The sequence below is a fragment of the Trichoderma breve genome, chromosome 5 (assembly GCF_028502605.1).
Source record: "Trichoderma breve strain T069 chromosome 5, whole genome shotgun sequence".
NCBI classification, from domain to species: domain Eukaryota; kingdom Fungi; phylum Ascomycota; class Sordariomycetes; order Hypocreales; family Hypocreaceae; genus Trichoderma; species Trichoderma breve.
Genome location: NC_079236.1, coordinates 1,915,577 through 1,926,413, shown reverse-complemented (window position 1 = coordinate 1,926,413; position 10,837 = coordinate 1,915,577). Strand labels below are relative to the sequence as shown.

The window sequence follows — 10,837 nt, the reverse complement described above, 5'->3', positions numbered from 1 at the left end:
TTATGTGATTTCTTGGCTTCGAGGCAAATGTCTCGGTTCGGGATGCCGTTGTCGTGGCACAAGAATGCCCGGCCACAATGCTTCACGTATGAATTGCGCAGTTATGAGACATTGATGCCATCTTGGATGTAATTGACGGACGTTCCGTGGTACTACTCGTACAAGCCTTGGAGTCAATCTCTCCTTTTAATATTGCTCCTTGGCACAGCGTCGGTTTGTGCTACGGGCATGAATTAGCCACTCATTCAACGGCCGCTCTCAAGACACGCCTCATGGGTACCAGAGTCATTGTCACCATCACCATGACAGGCATATGTCTCTCAAGTTCTAGATGAACTATCTTTTACTGCATCTGTCGTGCCCTTCTCAAGATCTCGGAACAGCATAATCATCACTGAGAACCAGACATGAATGATGACCCCATTTTTGCGTTTACAGGTGCTGTAGACGACCCCTGCTACGGCCGGGTTCTTGCAGGGGGATGTGAGCTGGACGATCCACACGATTATGATCCGCGCAGGCAATTTGGCATCGTTGTCGCGATAAAAGCCCGCCGGTGACGTAATTACCCAGACATCAGATGCCTCTTGGGACTTTAAAAATCATGGTTTCTTTTTAAAACGCATTGAACCTGAGCAGAAGAATATTGTATTTTACATAAGGTAGAACAAGGACAGAAATGCTACGCGCATATCAAGTGTGGCTGAGCAGCGGCTTTTGAAACGGATAGAAGGCATGTAGCAAACACAGCACCCAACACAAACAAGAGTAATGGTCACTCAACACCCAAAACAACAAAACGGCTACTAAGCGCGGGCCTTGCATTCAAAACCCGGCCACTTCAGCAACCTCCAGCTGGTATCTACCTATTCTGTAACAATGCTGAAAAAGAAGATAGAACCAACAGCATAAATCCTCCTGAAATCCTTCTCCCGTCGGCAAATGCGAAAAGAAAAAAAAAGAAATCCTGCCACACCCAAACTTTCTGTCCAATCATCCCAGGCAGTGGCCAGACATTCTCCAATCATCCCAGGCTCGCAAAAACCTCCGAGACATGGAAAGCCGCCCAGCCGCCCTGCGTCAGAATCCTACGGCGGCTGCTGAGCTGGCACACGGCGCTTTGGGGATGCTGCGTCTAGACGAAGGGGAAAGGCGGGTGCGGGCATACCGGTAACAAGCAAGCAAACAACATTAAAAAATAACATGAATCAAAAAATAGATCTCGTAGTACACGACAGCATAGCTCGTATAATACAACTATCGCGATACTATTACTCGATTCCTCTTAAACCGGGGTGGCGGTGGCTGGTGCAACAACAGTACGTACTCTCGTCGCTCCCTCGAATCTTGGCTCTCAATCTTGGCTCTTTTCGCTTTGTCCCGCCCCAGGCCAAATCTTGGCGCGGTACTTACGCGATACGTACCCTCGATATATTACTGTACCGGACAGGGATTTCCCTCCAGTTGGGTACCAGTTACAGTAGCATCGCCCCTTAATTGACCATTGATCTTATTTTCATGTTAGTCAACTTCGTTGGCTGCCGTAAGGTGTGAGGTATGATATGATGCCATACGAAAACACAGCACAGCACGGCACAGAGCATATTCTGGTTCTTGCTCTATGGCTATGACTTGTCCGAGTACCTCAATGGCAGCTTCACATACTTCCCCTCCCTCTCTGTATTGTATTGTATGGCTTGGCGTTAGACCAGCACTGCATCTTGCTCACATGAAGCACAAACCCAGCTCTCCATCGCCAATCGCAAACCCTCGTAGGATTCCATTCCCAGCTCTGTCCTCTATCTATCTAGCTCGCTTAAATCTACAATCCTCAAAAAGAAAAAAAGGCCAGATTCGAGGCCCGATCGTTCTCGTTCCCATCCATGCCCCCAAAAAAAGAAGCTTACAACGGCCCAAACCAAGGCCCTCCTATGATGTACTGTAGCATCCCGGTATCCACCAAATTCCATGTCTCATCTTTTCTCTTCCTTCTCCCCCTACTTTTAGCTACTAACTAACCCTCAGACTCTCCACTGCTCCAAGCCCTGTTGGGTTGTTGGTGATGGGCAAAAAAAAAAAAAGAGGCTACCAAAGTACATCCCGAAATCTGAGCCACCTGCTGTGCTTGTGTTACATCCCTCCCCCTCCACCCCCAGTGAGGCAGCCCAGGCAGTTTTTCCTTGGTTCTGTTTGTCTCACAAGTTTTACAAAAGAGGGCTGGGCTGTCAAACGCAGCACACCCTCCAGCTGCGTTGCACTTGTTATAAAATCTCCAGCCTTTCCCACCCCGTCGTTTCGAACTTTCCCTTTTACTCTCCACATTGTCCACATTACAAGCCTAGCCAGATCTCTTCGATATCTCATCCTTGCAACCCCATCTATCTCCTGCAGCACCGAACATCGTTTCCTGAAAACTTTAAATCTATCAAGAACAACTTCCTTTTACGCATTCACCATGAAGTTCTCTAGCTTTGCCGTCCTCGCCGTTGCCGCCCTTGTTCAGGTATGGCCAGCCTCGCTCATCTCTCACTCTCTCTACTATTCATCTATTCATATCAACATGCTCTCATATTTCCACATCCTCACATTCACAAAAACCCAATCACGTGAACATCATCGAGAATCATCACAAACTAACATCATCTCCAGGCCAACCCAGCTCCCTCTCCCGCCCCATCTCCCGCTCCCGGCCTGGGCGACTTCATCGACGACGCTTCCACCTGGCTCACTGGCAAGGCCGGCGAGGTTAAGACCTGGCTCTCCGACAAGGCTGGCGAGGCCTCTTCCTTTGCGAGCCACGTCCAGTCCAAAGTCGACGCCAGAGAATCCAAGGCCAGCGCCGCAGCCAGCGCCATCCGCTCCATCTTCGACGATGCGCCCTCCAGCGTCATCGCCAGCCTGACCTCCGAAGCCGGCTCCAAGTTCAGCTCCCTCAGCAGCGTTGCCGCCACTGCCACTGGCGAAGCTGCCTCCTCGGTTAACGCCGACATCTCCAAGCTCAGCGCCTCCCTCGCCAGTGCGACCAGCTCGGCTGCCGCCGCCGCGTCCACAAAGTCCCATGACGCTGCTCCTGTCCAGACTGCCTATATTGCAATTGGAGCCCTGATGGGTGGAGCTGCTGTCCTGGCCAACATGTAAAGTAGCGGATGCTATCATCAGCTGATCAAGCCTGCTGAAGCAGAGAGGAATGGGTGGAATATACTAGAGTGTACTTCTATCTGGGAGGCATGGGAACAGAAAACATGGAAACACGGGAAAGGATGGATAATGGAATACCCCTAAATTCGCGAGAGCACACATGGCACACGTTGGTTGAGAGAGCTTTTCTTTTTTTCTTCGTTTTTCCCTAGCTGTTTTGTATTATCTTGGCTCTTTGTTGAGATGAGTCTTTATGAATAACGGTCTGAGGCTGCATTAGTTGGCGAATCTACTATACTGTCATTTCATGATTCACCTTTGAGTGCCCGCTTTTGCAACCAATTGCTCCATAATGTGACTTGTTCCACCATTTCTAAAAAAGCGCCATGAGCTTTATCCACTTTGGCGTAATGGCGCCTAACGAAATAGCATTTGGAAATAGAGCAAAAGGGCAAAAAAATTTGCTTGACCGAGACAGGGGTCGAACCTGCAACCTCCTGATGTACTAATCGTAGTCAGACGCTCTGCCATTGAGCCACACGGCCTTGTTTGATGAAAGCGATGGTCGCTATTCGCCTCAAAGACTGGTGGTTTCGAAGTCGCAAATCGTGTCTGGGAAGCACATGGCTCAAGGCTTCTTCATCGCTTGCCCCCAAAGCCTGTCCACGACCTGGAAGATGGCGGTTACATCTTTGATAACGTCGCTGCCGCTTTGTACGCCGAGTTTTTGCTGTATCTTGTCGGGGTGCCAACGCACTCGTTCCTCCTTTAGCTTCGCGGCAAATTCCTTCTCTCCAACATCCTCCAAACCTATGCCGTGAATGAAGAACTCGCGAACAGTCTCTTCATTTACATCCTTTCGCTGTCCACTTAGCACAGGCCAAACGAGAGTGTCCAAAGTTCCATCCCATTTCGACCAGGCTTGCGTATACGCATCCCATCCATCGACCCAGCGTCTTCTCCGGCGTCGCTCTTCTGCTCGGCGTCGACTGCGATCCATTTCCTCGTGTAGTTTTCGGTTCTGCCGCTCTTCTTCTTTCCTCTTCCTGCGCTCTTCTGCGCGCCGTTCTCTCTCTTCAAGGAGACCAGCGTTGGTTTTCTCCCACATCTTTTGTCGAACGTAGGCTGCGTATTCCTCCTCCGTCATTTTCTCAAGCTCCCCTGCTGGTCCGACCTTGTCGTCAGAGTAGACGTGGATGGGCTGGCCGTAGACGCTTTCCCAATAAGCGGCACCCTCGTCATCAGCCATGGCATCAAATAGTGATTCTCGGAAGGCGGCGTCTGGATCAAGAGTCGGGGGCTCATGGGGATTCGGCGGCGTGGGAGAGCGGTGTCGTCGCCGGCGGTGGCGATGGTGGTGATGCCGATGGCGACTGGATTCATGGTCTCGCTCGTTGCTGCGAGAGCGGCGACGACGTTTCTCGCCCTTTAGCTTCAGCCGCGACCGTCTGGGCTTTGTTGCGTCCATGCTTGCATCGTCACCACCATCTTCAACTGTTGGCTTGACGTCATTTGATGAAGCGGCCCGTGGATTCTCTCGTCGGTGTCTCTCTGATGACTGCTCTGGGTTGATGGATGAAAGAATGTGCCGCCTCTTGGGAGACGGTGGTTCATGGCTCATGATTGGAGCGCCATGGTCGACATTAACCAAGCTGTGCTGCTTCAGATGTTGTTTCGTCAAGGATGGAAAGGGACAAGTCAGGCCAGCATGGAAGCTAAGGTACATGTACCTGCCAGGCACCACAAGCCCCTAGTGGGAAAGTGGACGTGTGGGGTACAAGCCATCCGCCCAGATCTTGTTACCCGGTATATGTCACTTCCACACCGAAGAAAGCAAAGTTATTAGGGAGTATTTCATATCCAAACAAGGATTCTTAGGAATGATGATAGGGTTAAATATGTAAAAAGAAAGAAAAGATAGCTTAACAGGCATATAACGACATCTTTTCTCCAAATATACCACGTACTCCTTCCTGTGTTGCAATCACCACCCAACACTCTACATGTACTTATAGCTCCTCTCATTTACAAGAGGCAGACAATACCAAACAACTAAATTCTATACGATTTTCAACCAAATCTCCAGTGACATTTGCCAGTGAACATTTCCTTTACAGTAGCAAGCGGTTCCACTTACTTGAACAACTTTCGGACTCGTTCGCCTATCCGCCTGAACACGGCCATGCTGACGCCCTCCTCCTTATCCTTTGGTCGGTGCTGTTGCAGGAATAGCCACACAATCAGCATCACAACACAGGAGGCGAGGACGATAGGCTGTAGCGTCTTGACACCCTTTGCTTGTGCGATGGCACCGACCGCGAACGGCAAAGCAGCTGAACCAGAGCCTCCGATGGCTGTCGCAAATCCAATGGCACTGATGTGGAGAGAGCGAGGTAAGACTTTGGTCATGAGGACCACTGCGGTAGGGTACATGGGTCCTGTTGAAGAATCAGTATCCATGTATGTACGGTATAAGTGTGAATGAGTATGTAGGCAGTCATAGCAGAAAGGAGACGTACCCAAAATCATGCCCAGCAACGCAGATGCCACTGCAGTCACAACCATGTTCGGCACAAGCCAAAAGACGAGCTCAATGGCAATGGCCAGTCCAAGATACAGAAGCATTGCCCGAAAGCCGCCAACTCGAGAAGTGACGAAGCCCAACACTAGACGCCCAACCGTCATGCCGCCCCAGAATCCCGTCGCCGTGGCACTGCCAGCAAACGGAGAAGCGTTGCGGACTTTGGTCATGAAGACGACGATCCAGCCACCGATAGAGACCTCGGTACCGACGTATAAGAAGATGAAGAGAGAGAAGAACCAGGTCAGCTTGTTCTTTAGCGCTTCTCGTGTTCGTCCCGATGTGGCATTCTCGCCGGCCTTTTGGTGTGGGTTCTCGCTCAGGTAGACTTTGCCTGTCTGGGTCCAGAATGTGGTTGTGCTGACACCCAGCTCAAGTGCTGAGGCGCTGACCTGCAAAGCATTTTGGTCAGAGATGTATCCATATCGAACAATCTTATATCAGTTTCATACCATGATGTAGTAAAACGTCCACCAACCACCACGGCCATGCGAACTGATGGAAGTGGCAATCAAGGGGGCTACCGTCGCTCCCAAAGCGTAGCAGGCCTGCAAGACTCCCGATATTTCGTGCGAGTTAGCCATGTTGCCGATCCAGGCACTCCAGGCAGCGTCAATAATGCCATTGCCGAAACCAACCAGGATATACATCACAACGAGGACTGGGTACGGTGGATGAAACGTTATGACGAGGTACGGGACGAGACGAAATAGCGGCGCTATCATGCTCACACCTCGTTGACCAAGACGAACATGTAGCGGGCTGTTGACCAATGCGGCCAAGGTGTAGCCAACAAACGGGGAAAGAAAGATGAGCGAAACGACTGTGTAGGTTAAGTGGTAATACTCTTCCAGCTAAAGGGCTTGTTAATATTATCCACCAGTATGAGGAGAGCCCGACAGTGAAAGGCATACCTGAGGAACCAAAGCCTACAAAAATACAAGGAGTTAGCAAGTTGAATGCGGCAACGCACATTGCAGTTGAAGTTTCAATAAACTTACACCATAGGAACCATCGTTCATGCCCAAGACGAAAAAGGCCCAAAAGGTAGAAAGGACACGATATCTGTTGATGGGCGGCGAGTTCCACTTCACCTTGGCCTCAAAGGCATCCTCGGGAGCTGCAGAATCATCACTTGCAATGGCTGGCTCGAGAATCGGCGCATCGACAAACGGCTTGTCAGAGTCATGGCTGCCTTTGAGGACTGCTTTTGGCTGCAAGACACTGAGCGGAATCTCTTCTGCAGTGTGAAGAGTCTCGGTTATGGTAGATGTCGCCATACTGGGGCAGCAACAACGGAACGTAAAGCTAGATTGGAATTGTAGCCAGGAGATGCTGTCTCAGAGACTGAATGATGGAATGATAGTCCTTCGAGGGACGCTGCTCGTATTAATACAATGGACGTTGGCGGGGGTGTGTGTTCATCGGGATCCAATCGGATCATTCGCGAGATCCGGCATAAGTGTTGCTTTTCAAGTTGACGGTGAATCGGATATTTACCACAGTAGCGTCGGTTCCCCTACAGCTTGCAACATTACCCGATTCTGCTCACCGGGGAGCAATTACCAAGCAGCAGGATGTTAGCGGCGATCTGGCGAGTTAGTGTCCCTGCCACGGATCCTATTTTAACGTAAAGAACAAAACTTGTCAAAGCCAGATTCGCCAGAGGCGGTCACAAGGGCAAGCCTTAATCAGAAAGCCGGCACGTAATCTTGATAGTTCAACCCATGGGGCAAGGGTGCTAAATGGCTAGCGCTTTCAAGATATGGAGATCCAATCGCACAAATGACTTGTTTAAGCATCCAGAGTTATTCTCATTGGTGGCTTATAGACAATAAGCAGTTAAAAGATTACTTGCGATTTGATCCTTTGTTGATAGAATATAGAAGTTGCAAGCTACCGAGGCTGGGGTTCGGGGAGCGACCGATCGGGGAATGTCGGGCATCCGCATTGACCACGAGGCTGTGCCGAGTTTTAAGCTTCCAAAGAGTCATCCTTTGTTCTGTGGGGTATCTCTCAAGGTCCATCGTGGTTGTGGAGCCGCTCGATTGAAGCCAAAATGCCAGATTCTCAGCAAGAAAAGGGCGTGTCAACGGATATTCCGAAGGATCATATGGGAGGGTTCTGGTTTGTAATGAATCGATGAGGATGATGATGACAAAGTGTTAAGATGAGTCAATGTAGAGTCTATATCACATGAACAAGATGGGATTGAAACAGCAGAACACATACTTGATCAATAGTGTAGGAGTTTTACCATTTATCTTGAGACTTGTAAGTGATTGATTTATTCAATTATCTCTTCGAATTTATCAATTCCCATATTAGTGTTTTAAACGTTATGTAGATAATTGAATTGGTCAGACACTCATATAGTATTCTAGTGTTCTTTAGATTGCTCGTTACTGCCTACTCAGGTACAGGCATCTACAAGATGAAGCCAATCTCACTAACAAATTGCAACATGCGCCATCTCAGCTGCGCCATGCGCATTTGTAAGAATTCACGACAACACGAATCCCATTACCCAATGTCAATCCTGATTCGCCTGCAACATCTCCGCAACTAACAATTACGAGTACATACTGTACATAGTAAACTATGTCCAGTGCCGGTCCAAGCCAATCTCCCTAATCGCCAGAACCCTAGCAAGCCTAGCCAGGCGGATATAAGCCATTGAGGGAAGTGGGGCCTCGCTGTGGCTTTGATCAATGGGGGGTTTTAGGACACGAATTGGCTGATCTGGGCCAATCAATCGCCTTGTGCACAGAACCGCAAACCGAAAATCCATCCTCTGCCTACATCGTCTCTGCTGCATCGCCTCTCTACGAGTAAATCCTCGCGTCTCGTCTCGTCTAGTCTAACACGCGCTGCTTCTGGGATCTCGGCGACTGCATCCCTTCTCCGTCCGCAGAGAGAGAGAGAGAGAGAGAGAGGCGCTGGTCGGGGAGGAGGCCATGCCGCGCAGATGAGCCTGCGATAACTGAACCCCCCTATTCCTACGAACAAGCTGAGTTTGCGCCGGCTCGCTATTCACCTTCACCATGGGCGGCCTACTCTTACTTGTTGGCCTATGCGTAAGTCTGCTCTGTTGATTCCAGGTCGCGTAGCATGCTAACTGTGGCCGGTGTAGATTGTCATGGCAGTGGCGTATGCTGCACCCCTACCCAACGATTACGATTACATGGCAACACATAACTAATTCATAACCTTATGGAACAGTTCATTTCTCGCCGGAGCCTTGCCGTTATCGATGACACTTTCACAATCACAACTTCGATTGATATCAAGCATTGGAGTTGGAGTGTTGGTTGGCACATCTCTTATAGTCATCATACCCGAGGGCGTTGAAACTGCTGTAACGCCTGCAGAAGCCTCGCATCTTCACAAAGCACGGAGTTTAGTTCGCAGATCACCATGGACCCTTGGCGTTGAGCCACGCGATATCATCGAAGCTTTTCCCGTTGTCCGAACGACAGTCGCGCGAGACACGATACACGACAACTTGGCCAGCATTTCACCCCGAATCGAAGTTACGGAGACTCATAGAGTTACAAAAAGACAAGACGACGAAGACATACCGGAGCAATCACCCGAACCTACCCCAGAACACGATGGGCACGAGGAACACGAAGATGATGGTGCTGGCGCAGAGCAGCCGCACGCCCACGACGTACCAACGCTAGAAATAGGCTTCTCCATGATTTCTGGGTTCATTCTCATGTTCCTCATCGACAGACTTCCCAGACACGCCACCGACAGCCTACGGTCTACGCCGGAAACTCACCATATGAGTCTGGACGACCTTGGAGGAGGCGATACGGCATCAATTGACGAGGAAGCAGACGGCTTCTTGAACTCCCTTACGCCAACCCCTCGAAAAGCTCGCAGTTTGGCAACAACCACCGGACTGGTAATTCACGCCGCAGCTGACGGCATCGCCATGGGTGCATCCGCAACTTCATCCAACTTGAGGCTGGGCTTTGTCATTTTCATTGCCATCATGATTCACAAGGCCCCCGCAGCGTTTGGCCTAACGTCAGTTTTGCTAAAGCAAGGACTGTCAAAGCGAGCAGCTCGAGGCCATTTGGTCATCTTTAGTCTAGCTGCTCCTGTGGGCGCCTTGACAACATGGCTTATGATTACACTTCTTGGCGGCGACCACTTGAAAGGATATTCAGGGCAGTGGTGGACGGGCATGTTACTGCTGTTCTCGGGCGGAACATTTCTGTAAGTTTTTGTTGTCAATGATTCCAAATCAATAAGAAGTCGACTAATCACGGATAGATATGTCGCCATGCACGCCATGCAAGAAGACAGCGGCGTCCATAGCCACGACCACAGCTCTGGGATGAATGGTTACTCGGATGGAGGCCCGGCACACCAGCGAAAGTCCAAGGGTCCTCAGATGCGAGATACGTTAGCAACTGTTGCGGGCATGATGATTCCCCTTCTTGCTCAAATGGGCCATTAGATGATGTGGCCAATATCACATACTACTAGAGAGACTTGAGGATGGTATTCAAAAGAAGAGATGTTTCCGGTTTTTTGTTTTACTTTGCCCCCCTTTTTTTCTTATATCTCTTTTTCTTCTTTTTTATTAAGACAGCACTACTGCGAGTATTGTTGTGGGATGATCTACCACAGATGTAGACGGATTTGCGGATGGCTATAGAATTGCACTTTGCAGAGCGAGACATCTAGTCGCTGTGATGATGATCAAACACAGCATATAATTATATAGAGTACGATAGATGTCTGGCATAGCTGACGAAGACAAAAAGCATGGTGATTTTGGTCAATTGAATGAGAGTAGATGCTCATTGACGGAGTAAGCCGTGCCATTGAGCATCCAATCCTTCATATGATGTGTCTACATTATGTTCAAGTAATGGGATTAATTTGCAGCTATTCTCAGATCATTGCAAATCACGCCATAATATGAAGCTGTCCTCGTGCAAAAACGTGGCCAACGCATTACACGCCAACTCTATCCATGAGCCCACTCATTCGACATCAGATTCATGCCCAACGGGGTCAATGCAGTAACACAACTCAGGTCCCACCCTCTGGATTGACCAGTAGACAAAATGATGTAGCGTAAAAGGGGATTGGATC

General features: G+C 49.6%; 4 protein-coding genes across 4 annotated transcripts; 2 read left to right on the top strand and 2 right to left on the bottom strand.

The window, feature by feature from the left end:
- Nucleotides 1-2,455: 2,455 nt before the first annotated feature.
- T069G_08262 (uncharacterized protein) lies at nt 2,456-3,138 on the top strand (the record flags this gene model as incomplete). The annotated part of the gene is made up of 2 exons (XM_056175472.1): nt 2,456-2,503; nt 2,650-3,138. 2 exons carry the CDS (start codon nt 2,456-2,458, stop codon nt 3,136-3,138), a joined length of 537 nt encoding a protein of 178 aa, XP_056026421.1.
- Nucleotides 3,139-3,766: 628 nt separating this feature from the next.
- On the bottom strand, nt 3,767-4,759 carry T069G_08261 (uncharacterized protein; the record flags this gene model as incomplete). Its single annotated transcript, XM_056175471.1, has 1 exon — nt 3,767-4,759. The coding sequence occupies one exon, from the start codon at nt 4,757-4,759 to the stop codon at nt 3,767-3,769; it is 993 nt and encodes a 330-aa protein (XP_056026420.1).
- Nucleotides 4,760-5,271: 512 nt separating this feature from the next.
- On the bottom strand, nt 5,272-6,999 carry T069G_08260 (major facilitator superfamily domain-containing protein; the record flags this gene model as incomplete). The annotated part of the gene is made up of 5 exons (XM_056175470.1): nt 5,272-5,576; nt 5,658-5,879; nt 5,928-6,111; nt 6,172-6,573; nt 6,721-6,999. 5 exons carry the CDS (start codon nt 6,997-6,999, stop codon nt 5,272-5,274), a joined length of 1,392 nt encoding a protein of 463 aa, XP_056026419.1.
- A 1,764-nt stretch (nt 7,000-8,763) lies between these two features.
- T069G_08259 (ZIP zinc transporter domain-containing protein) lies at nt 8,764-10,193 on the top strand (the record flags this gene model as incomplete). Its single annotated transcript, XM_056175469.1, has 4 exons — nt 8,764-8,796; nt 8,853-8,869; nt 8,942-9,949; nt 10,007-10,193. The coding sequence occupies 4 exons, from the start codon at nt 8,764-8,766 to the stop codon at nt 10,191-10,193; spliced, it is 1,245 nt and encodes a 414-aa protein (XP_056026418.1).
- Between the last annotated feature and the right edge of the window lie 644 nt (nt 10,194-10,837).